General features: G+C 39.8%; 1 protein-coding gene across 2 annotated transcripts in view; it reads left to right on the forward strand.

Moving 5' to 3' along the window:
• The first annotated feature begins 3,817 nt into the window (after positions 1-3,817).
• LOC131246043 (uncharacterized) overlaps positions 3,818-16,752 on the forward strand; it is a 75,912-nt gene continuing 62,977 nt past the window's right edge. The window contains exons 1-12 of one of the 2 annotated variants that reach the window (XM_058245912.1): positions 3,818-3,983; positions 5,089-5,757; positions 5,858-6,170; positions 7,041-7,187; positions 7,752-7,840; positions 7,926-8,018; positions 8,204-8,330; positions 8,990-9,054; positions 9,143-9,317; positions 12,442-12,636; positions 12,737-12,784; positions 13,434-13,580. In XM_058245912.1, the coding sequence (XP_058101895.1) occupies positions 5,165-5,757; positions 5,858-6,170; positions 7,041-7,187; positions 7,752-7,840; positions 7,926-8,018; positions 8,204-8,330; positions 8,990-9,054; positions 9,143-9,317; positions 12,442-12,636; positions 12,737-12,784; positions 13,434-13,580 (1,992 nt within the window). In that variant the 5' untranslated portion in view covers positions 3,818-3,983; positions 5,089-5,164. Of the gene's footprint in view, positions 4,026-5,088; positions 5,758-5,857; positions 6,171-7,040; positions 7,188-7,751; positions 7,841-7,925; positions 8,019-8,203; positions 8,331-8,989; positions 9,055-9,142; positions 9,318-12,441; positions 12,637-12,736; positions 12,785-13,433; positions 13,581-16,752 lie in introns of both variants that reach the window. The other variant, XM_058245914.1, reaches the window with a different exon arrangement.

The raw sequence follows: 16,752 nt of genomic DNA on the forward strand, positions 1-16,752 counted from the left end.
AATAAGGGTATTGAGATATGATTCTCAACTACCTTACGAATATCTATAGTTCCCTTCATGTAATCTATATTGTTATTACGTGATTTTTGTAGAAGATGCATATGTATATTAACATGTTCTATGTGTTTGATAAAATGCTCAAATGATTATTGTACTTGTATTTATTGTTAAATTGCTGTTATGATTTTCACATGTGAATATCAACTGCTTTTGAGTATGATTGAGACTACTACATAATCCAGGCAATCAATAACACTTTCCGATCTAGTGGCCGAATTAGTTTTGCCACAAAGGATACGTTCGATGAATCCGAGTCGTACGGTGATTATCGACAGTTGTTAGGTCATGAAGAGTGCGTATGCGCTCCATGTCGATTAATTTAACGTGCGCTTGTACCAATCGGACTTGTCAAGTAATCCGATTGGCTTAATGTGTGTTTACCATGTATGGACGCTACTGCTTGAATCTAAGGTACCACTTACCAATACAAAACCAGTTTAACTTTGGTACCAAAATCCGCTAAGACTCATGAGCTGGGCATGGTGGTGTATGGGATACCATGGACGAGCTGTCGGCCTACGTTGGGGTGACGAGCCTCCCCATAGTGACCAGTGAACAATATAAACTCGTGAGCCGAATATGGTGGTGTATGGGACACCGTATTCGAGCTGTCGGCCTACGCTAAGGTGACGAGCCTTTCTATAGTGACCTCGAGTATAAACTAAGGCCTACGCTGAGGTGACGAACCTCTTCGTAGTGACCTAAACTTGCCTATCCACTGCTTTCAAATCAGGGGTGATGTTGCCCTATAACTTGCTTATCGTATGTGATTAACTTGGATTGACGACCCTAGATGGATTATCGTTTGGGTAAATGATATAAAGAGAGGTACCTTAGCTTCCCGAATATGCTGTATGAATAAGTCTAATTAAGAACTCGGCTAACACATGCATGCACCACACTGCATGTGCTTTGGAGATGAAGACACAGTGGGAGTAGCATGTATAACTATGAGATGATGTCGCTGAAGGAGTGTAGGTGAGGGCATGCATCATTACCATATATCATCCTTGCATTAACCAGAGTAGTTAGGGAATGTTTGTTGTATTGCTTTATCATTACTGCTTGACTGAATTGATAACATGCTAACCTTTACTTTATAGTACCACTGAGTTAATCACTTACTCCCACTCTAGAACTGTTTTAAAACACCAACCAGACTCTGTTTTAGTTTCAGATTAGGGCGAAACTTACGAAGCGGAGCCTGACTTTTATGATGATGAGGAGGAGTTCTCCTACATGTAACTCTCTGGCGGGTCTAGATCTGGAGTTGTGTCAACAGGGTCACAGGGATACGGATTAGATGCCATTACATTGTATTATTTTGTAAGTTTTGAAACTATACATGTAATTATTTAACCTGGTGACATTTTCATACTCTTGGGACTTACAACCACTTATATGCTTTATATAGTTATCACAGTTTTCCGCTTGCGTAATCCAATTGTCTCAAGAGTATGATATGTTGTTTTAGTGTAATCCCATTCATGTTTAATGCACTAATACGGACAACATTTAATCATCATTATCTATGTTGCATAAGTGATGCATTGGAACTCGGGAGCTGAGTTTCTGCTCGACCCCCGATTTTTAGGGCGTTACAGTGGTGTATTTGGAGATTTTGGGGATATACAAAGAGGATTCTACAGTAATACAGTTGTAGTTCATCGAGCGATGCCACGTCATCCACTAAGCGGTCAAGTGAAGAGTGATCATGCATAAGCGATAATAGGATAGATGAAAGGTTTAAAAGCAAAGATGGTTAAGACATGTTAAATGGTTACATCAATCGTCAGAACGTATTAAGCATTTAAATGGTCAAATTGAGGATTTCAGAAAAGCAAATTGTCTCATACCAACCCAATCAAATCAAATCTATCTTTTAATTATCTGTCATTTATATTCCTTAGTGTAATCTCTTTACTTTTCTGCCAGTCAATTACATTCCATAATGTAATTCTTTACTTTAGCCTACTATTTACATTCCTTATGGTAATTCATAGCATTAATCAAGTATTTGTTAACTTTACCTGTAATTTGGATCTACTCTCATATGCTAGGTTCAGTTCGAGCATCAATCATAGTTTTCCATTCAGGAAGGTGTTTTGCGGTTATTATTCGTAACCGGCTGTAAGAATTCATTTCTTATTCCTTTATTTGTATTGAAAAGTCCCTTCATATAAAGCACATATATAACCTATCGTCAGAGGACGAACTCTACTCTTTGAGTATCGCCTAATCCTTTGAACAAACTGTGTGATTGACTGAACATGCGATCGTTCTTATTCAATCTCGGTCACATACTACGTGTTTGTCTATCTTGGCACTTGAGGTCATAGTTGTTCAAACCGAATTAGGCCGCACATTCAATTCCCCCTTCCCTGGGCGCACTTATCACGTGATAGAAATTGCAAATGGAACATCAATAGGTAAATGATAAAATGGATGCCGATTTCATGGAGTCTGGTATGCCTGCAACTGCAAGCTCCGTGGCCCACCGTGATGGTATGTGTTATATCTACTTTGTCTATCGGTTTGGCCAGCTCATTTTAGGACAAGCATGTGAGCCCAAGCATGAGCAGATCCACTAGCTCAAGTGGACCACACCATGAGAAACAATTGTGATTAACCACCACAATTAGAAACTTATTGGGACCGTAAAAGTTTTGGATTATTCACATTTTGTCTTCATCCAGCTTGGAGTCACGTTACGATAGGTAGCGTATAAACATCACAATAAGCTTTAAGATGGTTTCAACCGTGGGCATCTTTATTCCCATTATATTGTTTTGTGCGGTGTGGTACAATTCATGTTTAGGCTTATGTCCTAAAATTAGCCGACAAAATGGATGGCCCAAGAGATTATAATACGGTGGGCCCGACGGAGCTTGTGGCCGAGTCCGCTTTGGATATTCCCAAGCGGAAAAAGTTGTTACCTTCGGGGCACTGATTCAGTCTGTTGGGATCTGACCAGTTCGGTCTGGTCTTAACTGCGGAGCCTACCTTGATGTATGTATTTTATATCTATGCCGTTCATCTATTTTGCTAGATTTTTATATGTCATGGTAAAAAAAAACTGTAGCAAATCCAAATCTAAATTAGACCACACAAGAAGAAACAGTAGTGATTAACCATTAAAAACTTCTTGTAAACTATAAAGGTTTTGGATCAAGCTGATATTTGTATTTTCCCTTCGTCCTAATGTTTTTTACCTTCTGCAGAGGTTCGAAGGAAAATAAACATAGCGGTTGGCCTTGCTAAGTTTTTAATGGTAGGAGTTCATCACCACTGTTTTCCATGGTGTGGCCCACCTGAGATTTGTACCTCTGTGCCTTAAAATGAACAGGAAAAACGGAAGGACAGTTTGGACGTACAGCACGTACATCAAGGTGGGTCCCATGGGCATGACGTGACGGAACTCGGCCAGGTCTGGACCTGACTGAATCTGCGCCCGTGGTTTAACACCCTTGACGGGACGGTCTAGACCGGTTTGGACTGGAACCGTCCGCTTTCGGGCCTGATAATCTCGGTCAGCACTAAAGCTGGTCAACGTCCAGACCGGTTTTTGACTGATCTGCAAATAGACGGTTGAGAAAACAGCAATAGTGTGGAAAAAACCGATCTCCGAATATTCGAAATTGTGAGAGTAAACTCTCTCCCTACTAGGGGCCGGTCGGTTCAACGGTCTGGATCTGGACCCCATTTGGTACAAATGGCCGCATCTGTATGGTGCATTCACGTCCTGACGCACGAGGACCCTGCGATTCCTTGCATGAGAATATTCCCCCTTTCATCTTCTGCTCTTCGCGCCTCCCTCCCTCTCTCTCTCTCTCGAACCCTAAAGACAGACAAGAAACTCATCCATTCACCTTGACTCGATTGAGAATCGGAACCCTAACTCAGAAAAGCGTCAGAGAAACTCAGTAATCTCCATCTCTTTTCCTCCTACTCTGATCTTTGCTTGGGTATGATATGCTTTTAATCTGTTTGTAGATATGCGCAGATGAATTGAATAATCTCCGCTTCATCTGTTCTTATTTTCGTTTTATAACCTTTTCCGTCGAAATGGTTGCAGTTCTGTCATTTGCGAAAACTCTGGGAATATCAATCTCTAGAGAGAAAAAAAAATGCTCTAGGAATTATCACTTCTTTCTTTCAATTTCTTTTACTCTGCTGTGAAAGAAACGGAGTTGCTCTTGCTTCCCAGCTTGGATAATTATTCAAACCGTTGATCTGATGGGCACTGCCATGGATCAACTGTGCCCCAAATTTATCTCCAATCGAACAATTGTAACCCTTCGATCAGTGGCCTTTAATAGACGGCCTGAAATAGCCACTGTCGACAATATAATACTGAGAATTCATATAATTGATCTTGGCCTCATGTGAAATCCTTGTAGTTACTCCTTAAATTTGCCCTTTCTTTTTTCATGCTGAAACGCACCTTAGAAGATCCTAACAATTGTATGGATCGAGCTGACTTCATTGTTCTTCATATAAAAAAATTGCATACTTGGCTCAGTGGATGAGATCTGGACCATTCATTGGGATTTCTATATGTTGAGTGTGGGCCATCTCTTATTGTTTGCCTTTCTGCATTCATTTGTAGGCCATGATCAGATGACTAATATCACCCATTCTGAGCGATCTTTTTGAGCTATTGTTCCCAAAGTCAGCCCACTTGATCTCATCCCGGTGCACAACATGTATGGGTTTGGTTTAAGGACACAGTATTCCTTGTCCATGAACCAAAAAAATAATTTCCAAAAAAAATCACTGGTTAATCAGTTGAAATTTTCATTTTTCACCAAGAAATCACAAGAGTTCAGTTCTGGATATGATTGACGGAAGTCACAGAATATAATTTGTAAAGCTGACCCATAATAGCTGGGACAAGGCTATGATGATGATGCAAACCAGAACCATTGATTCTGTCATTCTGGCAAGCTGTGGAAAATGCGTGCGTATTTCCTCTTCTTTTTCATGCCACATTTCTGTTTTTCATGCAGTTGCTGTCGTTCTTAACAGATATCAGCTTAATTCAGTGAGTGCTTCAAAGATATGACCATAGTCTTCCTTTTTGGAAACGGAGAGGATTTTAATAATGGCTTCGAGAGCGATCATGAGAAGGAAGAAGTTCTTCTTGGAACACCTGAACATAACCACTCACTCCATTCAGAGTATTTCCAGTCTTGGGCACGGGCGGTCTACTCATGATCCAGACTCGTGGGTCCCAAATGGGGTTGCTGATCATCCTTCCCCAGATAACAATGGTGGTAGCCACAGGGATACAGTTTTGAGAGCTAACGATGGACTGTTGAGGCTGTCGGCAATTGGGTTTCTGAAGCATAGTTCTTGTGAAAGTTCTATTGTGGGGCGTCGATATGCAAAATCGGAGATTGTTTTCCCATTGGGAATTAGGTGGATATCACAGACTGTACATACCGCATCCACAGCCCCTGCAAATCAACCCGAAATGGGTGGGGATGAGACCAGTGTAGAAAATACTAAGCAGAAAAAAGAGGCTTCACCGGAGGAATGTGATGAGGCAGTTGAGGATCTGAGTACAGCGAAAGCAAAAGCAAAAGCGAAACAGATGCAAGAATCTCAGAAGGATATACCGTCTGTTGTAAAAAAGTTCTGGTCTATGCTTCTCGGGGTCAGACCAGCTTTGAGAGTTGTTGCTTCTATGAGCAGGTCATGGTTATTCTTTTTGACATGTTATTCGTTTGGAATTCAAATCCATCCAGGTTTTATGTGCAGTCCTTTACTTGGCATTTTCTCTTATTTATTTCAGGGAGGATTGGGCGATGAAGTTCCGTCACTGGAAGGATGAATTTATATCAGCTCTTCAACACTACTGGCTGGGTACAAAACTACTCTGGGCTGATGTTAGGATTTGCTTGAGATTGCTGTTGAAACTTGCTGGTGGAAAGAGTTTGTCAAGGAGGGAGCGGCAGCAATTGACGCGCACCACAGCTGATATTTTCAGGCTTGTTCCGGTCGCAGTTTTTATCATTGTTCCGTTCATGGAGTTCTTGCTGCCAGTGTTCCTGAAATTATTTCCCAACATGTTGCCATCCACATTCCAGGACAAGATGAAAGAACAGGTACTGATTACTGTTGTTTTTGTTGTGACCCGACTACTTATTCGACTTGAACTCCTTAAACAACAAAAATGCATTCCTGATCTAACATTTCTCTCTGGTTTATTGACAACGATTTATTGTCAATGGTTTCCTATTAAACTATGGCATGCTCCAGTGGTACCAGTACCACTGTAAGCCAGGTGATGCATGCACGTAATCCTACCCGTCCATAAGATGTGTCAGATCATGTTGCCCCCAGGTACTAGAAATCAGGCCGATCAGTGAATAAGGTGGGTCACACACGGGAAACAAGGTAGGAGGGAATGTACACCCTTGATTTGCATAGGGGCCCACCATTTTTCGTATATGCAATCCAGGGCATTCAGTCCCTTCATCTGGCCCCTGACAAAAGGTTAGGCAAAAAATCAGGCTATTTTGTTACTCAGGTAGGTGCAGATGCAAATCAACGGTGGGTGTTTCCTCCCATCTCTTCCTCCCATCTCGTTCCCTTTTCTGTGGCTCTCCTGAGTGTTGGATCGGTCTGTTTTTTCAGACCTTGAGTAACTTGAGCTGATGCATCTGATGGACGGGTTGGATTGCTTGGACACATCACGTGGGCTCCACATCTGCCTGGTACCACCTAAAGCTTAGGGTGCTTGCGTTACCAGTGGAGTGCACCTCAAGAAAGAATAGCTAAAATTATATCTATTGACTAAAACTGTGTTATTGCAAGAAGAATAAGGTGCGCCGTTTCACAGGCCCTCATTCCTATGCATGTCCACTTACATGTTTTTTATCATCTGCCCATCTGTCTTTTAGATATATCATAAGTGTGTATGTCCTCAATGAGGACGTTGGGTCTTACTTTAACTTTTGATGCTCAACCTGTAGGAAGCATTAAAAAGGCGGCTTAATGCAAGAATCGAGTATGCAAAGTTTTTACAGGACACTGTCAAAGAAATGGCAAAGGAAGTTCAAATATCACGCAGTGGAGAAATTAAAAAGACTGCAGAAGATCTCGATGAATTTTTAAACAAGGTATATATTGTTGATGTTATTGTTTTGTCATTTCTGTTACTTTATGGGATCTAGATACCAATTCAAAATTCATCTCATCATCATCTAGGCCTTATCCCAATTAATTGGAGTTGGCTACACTACATGAATCCTTTTCTGTTGTTCCACTCTATCAAGGATCAATTCAAAATCCATCTGAAGTGTAATAATTTAGGGCATGTTTGGGTGCATGGAGTTCATGCGGAAGTGGAAATTGTTCTCCACTGTCACGACAGTTGGGCTGTTTGGACACATGGATTCCACACAGTAATCATTACTGTTATCCATGGTTCGAATTCTCTGGCACAAAAAACAAGGTGATTGTTTTCTAATGAATTTGAGGATTCTACTTGCTATCCAAGCATGCACCCATTTTTGGAACCTTATTTTCGACATTGACCATGGAAATTATTATTGGGTATCATTACGTTATCCATGGAATCCAAATGGAATCCATGAATTGAAACACAGCTGTAGTCTCCTTGTTTTAGACTTTTAGCAACAGCAACACCATAGGACCTATGATGTTGGGATGCTTTTTTTCAGGTCAGGACTGGTGCCCGTGTTTCAAATGATGAAATTTTGGGCTTTGCAAAGTTGTTCAATGATGAGTTGACTCTGGACAACATCAGCAGGTCTCCACTTTCATTTTTCAATGATTATTTTCTTTGTTTTTCCTGATTCTACTGCATACATTCATTGTAATATCTGTTGTTACAGGCCTAGGTTAGTAAATATGTGCAAATATATGGGAATCAGCCCATATGGGACAGATGCATACTTACGATATATGCTTCGGAAAAGACTTGCACAGTAAGAATTTACGAGTATCCAGGAGAATGTGTTTTAATCTTTTAACTTCTATTAGTTCTGCCCTTTTATAAATGCTAATTTCTTCCTTATGCTTATTGTTGTTACTTATTTTTCATTTCCCATTCAGGTTAGGAATTGAATCCTAGTAATCATCCTGAAGTGAAAATTTGCATTTTTTTAATCAGGATAAAAAATGATGACAAAATGATCCAGGCTGAGGGTGTAGAGTCACTTTCAGAAACTGAACTTCGGCAAGCGTGTAGGGACCGAGGCAAATTGGGATTACTTTCGATTGAGGAAATGCGCCAGCAGGTTTATTTTGACTTTAACTTCGTTTCAAGTCAAGCTCAGCTTCGAATGATTGCTTCAATTAATATGCTTGATATTATAGCTACCTAGAAAAGATGCAGCGAGAAAGGTGTTTGTTTGGCCATGATCCTCACCTTTAATGTTTTATGATATGCAGCTGTGACACTTGCAAAATGTGGCTAATACCTGTACTTATTTTCTATATTTTACTTTGCTTGTTGCTCATGCTAATTTGAATTAGTATTGGTTTTACCATATCTGACTTCTGAAAAATTTGGACAAAAAGGAAAAAAAACTAAAAGGTGAAAAAGATAATAAAAGGAAAGGTAGGCATAAGCGTTTTATGTATTTAAATTTCTACAATTGGTAAAGGGGCACTATTGGGAGAAGACATGGCACCTGAGTGTTTTAAAATGAGAGGTGTTTCTATATGTGGAGGGAAGGATGACTGGAGATGGCTTGTGAGAACACTCTAAGACCTTTCTATGTAACAATTCACCCTCGTACTTCATTTATTTCATTCAGATATTGTCACAGATCAGGCCATAAGATCTTTCTATAGAATAAAAAAAAGGCTGCTCAAGGAATCTTTGACGTCTATCCTTGTTAGAAGTTTCAAAAGTCCGCATCTACTCAATTTAAATGGGAATTTCTGTTGGCAGCTTCGTGACTGGTTGGATTTATCTCTCAACCATTCTGTGCCATCTTCTCTTCTGATTCTTTCCAGGTAATGAAGTGTCATCAGTTATATATATGCTTCAAAATGTTGGCTTCTTTGCAGACTTCTTTGTGTTGATATGACGTGCTTTTGTCAGAGCCTTCACTGTTTCTGGAAAGACGAGGCCTGAAGAGGCTGTTCAAGCTACACTATCCTCTCTGCCAGATGAAGTTGTGGATACTGTTGGTGTAACTGCTTTGCCATCTGAAGATTCCGTTTCTGAGAGGAGGAGGAAATTGGAGTTCCTTGAAATGCAAGAGGAACTTATCAAGGTATGAGATAGAACCTGCCCTTGATGCCTCTTGCAAATTTATAGCCGTTTTACCTTTTTGTGGACCTTGGGATCCATATCCTTGAGTGCATTTTGCCTACGCGTAGAATCAACTATCTTATAAATGGTGTAATCTAACCTTTGTGCTGAGCACCAATTTAGACATCTGGTGTGCTGCATTCAGATTCAACAGGCAGCTCAAAGGTCCATGATCCAAACCATTCACGTAGTGGATCCTACTGGATTGACCGATGCAGAAAAATTCTCAGTGATCACCATCATAACTTTTTGATCTTTGGTATACAAATGGACAGTAGACAGGAATATTGACAACAATAAGCATTGAATTTGAAAAGGTCTATCAATCAGACGGGTAGAATCATCCAACACAATAACCATTGAATGCAGTCCACACTCAGTGATCTGAACATGGTGGGAGTGGGACCCACTTAGTGAACAGTCTAGATCATTGTCATGTTATCATGGTGGGATGCACTGTTATTAGGTTTGATATTCCCTTTATTAATAGATGTTTTGCCTCATCTGCTTCCTTGTATTTTTAGTATATTTGTTATAATCTAATCCAATGTCTTAAATTTTCTCTTTGGACAGGCTGTTTCAAGCATCACTTTCCTTGCACATATTTTTAGGATAGTGGATTATTATGACACACACTTTTGGTAGTCAATACGTTCGTTACACTCGATTTATTGCATTAACACAACTCACTCTCAATTGTCAATATGTTCATCACGCTCGTTTGTAATGAATTACCACAAAAACCAATTCGGAGAAGTGACATGATGAGAAATGGTATCTCATTATCTGATTATGTTAACGAATTCATGCATCTTTTTAATCTTTAAAAAAATCCACAGCCTCCGGTGGCCTTAAGCGCTCAGGTGTGGGTTGACCTGGCAACAAGGTCTTAAAAATAGTGTAATGACCTTGTGGCAGCCAATGGGCATTGCCATTATGCAATGGTCATGAAAATTATGAAAAGGAAAGAGAGGAAAATGGAATGTCAGGCTCGGGAGAAAATAACGGCTGATTTTACCTAGTCGGTGTTATATACCATAACGCAATGCTGTTATATTTTTAGAAAAATGGCCTGTGTTTATAACAGCCATTATTATGTTATTTAAAAGGCTATTATTGATAAAATAACAACTGTTGTTTCCAGAATAAGGATCCTTCGGTTGAGGAAACTATCCGTAAAGTGAAACTTTATGTTATGGATTTGGCTCCCTATTTAAAGACTGTTAATTCTCTCGATCTGTGCTCCTTTTTTCAGCTGTAGTCTTTTTGGGCCTGTATTCTTTTCTCACATGGTGAGCTTTTTAATAAATTATTGTTCTCTCTCTCTCTCTCTCTCTCTCTCTCTCTCTCTCAAAAACAAAAAAAAAAAAGAAAAAAAAAAGAAAAAAGAAAAAAAGAGAGGATAAAAAAGTTAGATAACAGCTTTTATCTAACAGCTGTTTTTGCTACATGACCCAATAAAGAAGACCCTTACCTTTTCATCCTTGTTTTGCTCAGTGTTCGAAATATCTGTATCACGTTATGTATCGGACCTTTGGGATACAGATACGTATCGGTTATCGCTAGGGATGTACATCGAGTTGAACCAAGTCGAGCTGGCCTCAGCTCGATTCGGCTCGAACAGTGGCTGACCTCAGCTTGAACTCGGCTTGGTTCGGTCCTCGAGCCTGACTGGCCAACTCGGCTCAGGTCGGTCAGCAGCTCGGGCCAGCTCGGGCCGAGTTCGAGCCAAGATCGAGCCGAGTTCGCCATTGAGGCATTTCCACAGACACCTTAACTGCAACTTCAAAATCCCACTGTTTTACAAACAGAGGCAATGGTTTTACAGGTATTTTCTCAAACAACTTCTAAATAACAAAAAAAAAAAAGAGGTATTTGTTTCATGTACATACCTTCCTTGCCACCAGCCACATTTCGTTGAGTCATTTTATCAAACAGTTGGTGAGCAACATCAATGGCAAAGTAACCGAGTCACTGAACTAGTTCGATTCGAGCTGGATTCGATCCGAGTCGAGTCGAGCTGGGGCTTGCTCGAACTCGGCTCAAACTCATTTTCAAGCTCAAAAAAATCAGCTCGACTTGGCTCGAACTCAACTTTGAACCGAGTCGAATCGAGCTTTTTTGAGTCGAGTCGAGCGAGCTAACCGAGCTAGTTCGGTTCGTGTACACCCCTAGTTATCGCATGGGATATATCGGTTGTATCGCATAATGTATTGTTGTTGTTGGAAACATGGGGAAACAATGGGAAATTGGTCGATTTTTTCAATGAAACTTCAGTTTTTGTTAAAAAAACACGTCAACACACACTTATACATCAAAACATTACAAAAAATATGTGCACATAATAGGTTTTCTTTGTATCGGGTCCTAATCCATGCGTTGTCTAACTGAATTGATGCAAGTATATTCAAAGTTTATGCATATAATTTATAAATATAAGAAAACGTGTGGAAACACAACCAATACATTCAAAAGCAAAAGAAGAATCACTAGATTAGGTTACATACATGTTTGATTTTATGTTTGGACATAAGGATTGCAACCGATTTGTGACCAAGTGGTAAATTTTGATTTTTTCAACTTTCAGCAACTCGGCCCATCTCCTCCAAATCTCAAAATTGAAGCTTCCAATCCATGTATTTGTAACAATTTGACGCTAATTTAACACGATTTACAGAAGAAAAAAAAAGGATAGAAAATCGAAAATGCTCACCGAATCGAACATGTGAGATATATCGCACTACTTGCGAGTTTCGTATCGCACGTGGGATACAAGATATATCGTGGGATATATCGGCCAATATTGTCGATATTTAAAATGCTGGTTCTGCTCTAATGCCTATTGAAAACTATGTGAAGAAAACCATTGTTTTTTTTTTTTTTCTTTCTCTCTTTCACTAGAACCATTTTTTATCAATTCTGAGAAGCTTCATTGTTTCTCATAGATAGTCTCCCATGCACTTCCATTTATGTCTGGTTCGATACATTGATTTTAGTTCAATAGATCAATTGTAGTTTTTGGATGTGTTGTTTGTTTTGGGGGCTTTGTTACATTAGAAATAGTTGTACTAACTTATCTTCTATAGGAAGAGGAAGAGAAAGAGGAAGAAGAGCTAGCTCGGATGAAGGAATCTGGGACTGACCAGGAGGATCTGGCTTTGAAGGAAATGACTATTCCAACTGCAAAAGAATCACAAGAGAAGGCAACAGCAAAAACATTGGAGAAACAAGAGGAGCTTAGTAAACTTAGCCATGCATTGGCTCTTCTAGCTTCAGCATCTGTAAGGATTGAAATGCTTCATTTTCCAGATCTTTTGAAGCCTCTATCATATGTGTTATTCTGAGCCCCTGAAACTTACATTTTGCAACCAACACTTGCAGTCAGTCAGTAGGGAGCGTGAAGAATTTTTGAGCATGGTCAACAAAGAGGTATATCTCACCTAGGGGAAGGCTGGTCATGTAACTTCTTTTGTATCTCTGGGATGTGGATTTTAATTCTGCAGGTCCGATGGGTTAAATGAACAGGAATTACTTTTCACAGAAAAAATAAGAAGAAGAAGAGGAATTACATGATTCTGGGTCCAAGTTTTTGTAGTTTCCTCGGGCCTTCATTTGTACAAGCAGGGGCAATGGTTCTGTGGCCAAATCCTTGATATGATATGCCCCTCCATGGATGGACCATTTGAAGAAGTCTCTTGGGTTGGATGATCCTAAATCCCAACTGTCAGTTGTTGCCCTGTAAATAGGCCCCTAAGAAAACAAATGCAGGAATGGTCCACATTCCCAAGGGATTTAGAAGTGGGAGGCTTTTCAATTTTGAGAAGAGAAGCAAATAAAAACAAAATTTTCTTTGCCACTCTTGTTCGAAGTTGGGTTGTGTTCCTATTTTCAATTCCTAAAATAAACGCTTGATCTCTGTGACTGTATATGTGCCATATATGCAGAATTACCAGTTTTTACAAATGACATTTTCTCCCACTGCCTTCCCTTTTTTCCCCTTACGAAGTCTTAATAGATTCCCTTTCTCCATTTTTGTATTTGGTTCTATATTTTAATTGTGCATTGTTATTCTTTGTAGATAGAACTGTACAACAGCATGGTAGAAAAAGAGGCTACAGATGGGGAAGAAGAAGCAAAGAAGGCATATAGAGCTGCCAGGGAGGAGAGTGACCGTGCAGCTGAAATGGCTATTGGCAACAAGGTTTCTTCAGCACTTGTAGATAGGGTAAGTATCTGTTAAATGCACCCTTCATTGCTTGCCGATTCCACTTCCTGTTCTGCTGGATTCGATGACTTTGACAACTGCTAATGGTTTCACATCTTTTTCATTCACAACTTTCGAGAATGTTGTAGAATGAAATTAGGTTTCATTATTTGATGTGCATATACCACAACTTTGCCATATGTAGGCACACCAATTTAACATCAAGCACATAGATGACCTTGTAATAATTCAGCCTCTTTCCAGGTACTTCAAACTTCTTTTGAAAGCAAACTCATAATCATGACTTCCATTGAGATTTGTCATGATAAATATATATGGTTCACATTATAATCATTGCCTGGATGATGCTTTGAATTTGTCGGTTTGAGGAATCAAGAGCTTTGGAGTTTATATTTTCTGGTTCCTTGGATGATGCTTTCGATGTCCTTCCTCTTCGGTCAGCTCCCTGTCATGATGATGTTCAGACCCCCCAGGGAAATTTGGCTTCCTTCTATCCTTGGGAGAGTTTGGAGGTGTTGGCTGCGTCCATGAAGGGAAAAAGATGGGTGAGGGAGGCCTTATGCCATGTGCCTAGATTGCTGTGGGTTGTGTTTGGGGATAAGGTGGAGGACTATGTAGCCCTCTTTCAGATGGTGGAAGAAAGAGGCATCAGGGTTTCTTCGGGTGGTATTCAGGGTCGCTCTGCTCAGTTTTCCAAGGGGTGTAGGGAACTAGTAAATTTAGGGGTTGTCCCAAGTGGTCAATTGGAAGGGATTCCTAGAAGCGATAGAAAGGGAAGAGGGGTTAGGATTGTTCCCCAATGAATATCTTTAGTTGGAATGTTAGTGGGTTAAGATGTCCCCAGAAATGCATCCAACTTAGGGTGCGTTTGGTAAAACTTAATTTCGTAACTTATTACAGAAAAATGCTATTTTCAATGATTTTGGTAATTCAGACAGTTTGGTAACCAAAAGACATTCAGTGCTTAATTGGAAAAATCACTTAAGATTTAGGGATTTTTTTTCAGCCACCGCAACTTGGCTTAAAACTTATCGTGGAATGCAATAAGTCATTTCCTTTTAAAATTTTGGTTGAATTTTGGCCAAAATATCCTTGTCAACATTTAAAAATGGTAAGATTACCCTTTCAGATATTCAAAATGTTGTACGATTCTCTCACCAAAAATCCCTAATTATCTGGAAGCCAAATCCTTCTCAAATCGCTCCTTTCTTCTGGTTAATCCTTGACTTGAAGGTGAAATTTCAATAATTTTCTTTTCTATTTTTAAGCCTTTTTAGGACCCACCATGATGTTTATTTTCCATCCGTACCGTTCATAAGGTCACACAGACCTGGATGAAGGGAAAACATAAATATCAGGTTGATCTACAACTTCTATAGCCCCCAAAATGTTCAAAAAGGTAGATGTCCAATTCCATTGCTCTGTGGTCCACTTAAATTTTAGATTTGCCTCATTTTTTTTTTTACTCATGCCCTAAAATAATCTCACCAAATTGATGGACGGTGTGGATAAAACACATACATTATGGTGGGGCTCATAGAGCACCGTCCATTAGGTGGATTGAGTGCAGATTGTCTATGTTGAAGGCACACAAAATTCCAGCACCGTGGCTTTTCATTGGTCCATGTCATTTCCGACAACTCAAGCTAACAAGATACGCCGGATTTCTCTCCCATATAGAATGCGTGCTACACAACATGTCTTTTAACGTGTGGAACTTTTCAGAACCCCACAATGATTTATGTTTTAGATCCACACCATCCGTCAATTTTTACAGATCATTCCAGAGCATGAGCCTAAAAATGAGGCACATTCAAACCTCAAGTGGACCACACCAAAGAAAGCAGTGGGGATTGAACAAACCACCGTTGAAGCTTTCCTATGGCCAACCATGAGTCTTATTTTCCATCTGACGTGTTCATAAGATCACACATACCTGGATGAAGTTAAAATACAAATATCAGCTCGATCAGATGACCTTCTATGGCTCCAAGAAGTTTTCAACGGTAGCATCAATCCCTATTGTTTTCACAGGTGTGGTCCACTTTAGCTTTGAATCTGCATTGCTTTTGGTCTAGTATCTTAGAATGATATGAAAAAAATGGATGGACGATGTGATCTAAGAAATACATCATTGTGTGGCCCACGTAAATTTCACATGTCAAGACATTTTGTTGCTTGCTGTGTGGTGCAGGGAATGGATTAGGTGAGATCTGGCCTCACCCAAGATTGTGTATCCCTTACCGTGGGGCCCAACTTGATGTGTATATTCTATATCTACTTTGTCCATCCATTTTTTCCAGATCATTTTAGAGCATGATCCCAAGAATCAAGAAGATCCAATTATCAGGCGGACTATACTCCAAAAACAGTGGTGATTGAACACCATACCATTAAAAATTTCTTAGGGCACACCTTAATGTTTTTGTATATTTTATTTGCCATCCAATCTGTTGATAGTCTGAATGATGGTTAAAAACAATTATTAGCTTGATCCAAAACTTTTGTGGCCCACTAATGGTCAATCACTAGTGTTTCCATGGTATGGTCCACCTGATAATTGGATCTGCTTCGTTTTTTTGGATAATGCCCTAAAATGATCTAGAAAAATGGATGATCAGGGTGGATACTGATTACACACGTCAAGGTGGGCACATTCCAGGTCAAGAGAAGAAAACTGAAAGTGTTGACATATGGAACTTCCATGGCCCCACCGTGATGTATATGTTTTATCCATGACGTCCTTCCATTTTGACAAATAATTTTAGGGCATGAGCCAAAAAATGAGGTAGATTGAAGGCTCAAGTGGTCCACACCATAGGAAGTAGTTGGGATCGAAAGCTTACCATTGAAAACTTCTCGGGGGGCTCAGAAGTTTTACATCAAGCTGATATTTATTTTTTCCCTTCATAAGGTTTATGTGGCCATAAGAACGGGTTGGATGACAAATAATCACCACGGTAGGCCTTAGGAAGTTTTCGACTGGAGGAATTTAATCTCCACTACTTCCTCTGTTGTGGTCCATTCGAGCCTTCAATCTACCTCCTTAGGCTCATGCCATTAAACAATTAGTGTGATCCAAAACTTTCGTGGCCTAGGAAAAGTTTTTAATAGTCAATGACCATTGTTTCCTATGGTGGCCTACACTTATTAAGAGGTGAAAAAAAGTGTT

This window comes from Magnolia sinica, chromosome 5 (genome assembly GCF_029962835.1).
Source record: "Magnolia sinica isolate HGM2019 chromosome 5, MsV1, whole genome shotgun sequence".
Taxonomy (NCBI): domain Eukaryota; kingdom Viridiplantae; phylum Streptophyta; class Magnoliopsida; order Magnoliales; family Magnoliaceae; genus Magnolia; species Magnolia sinica.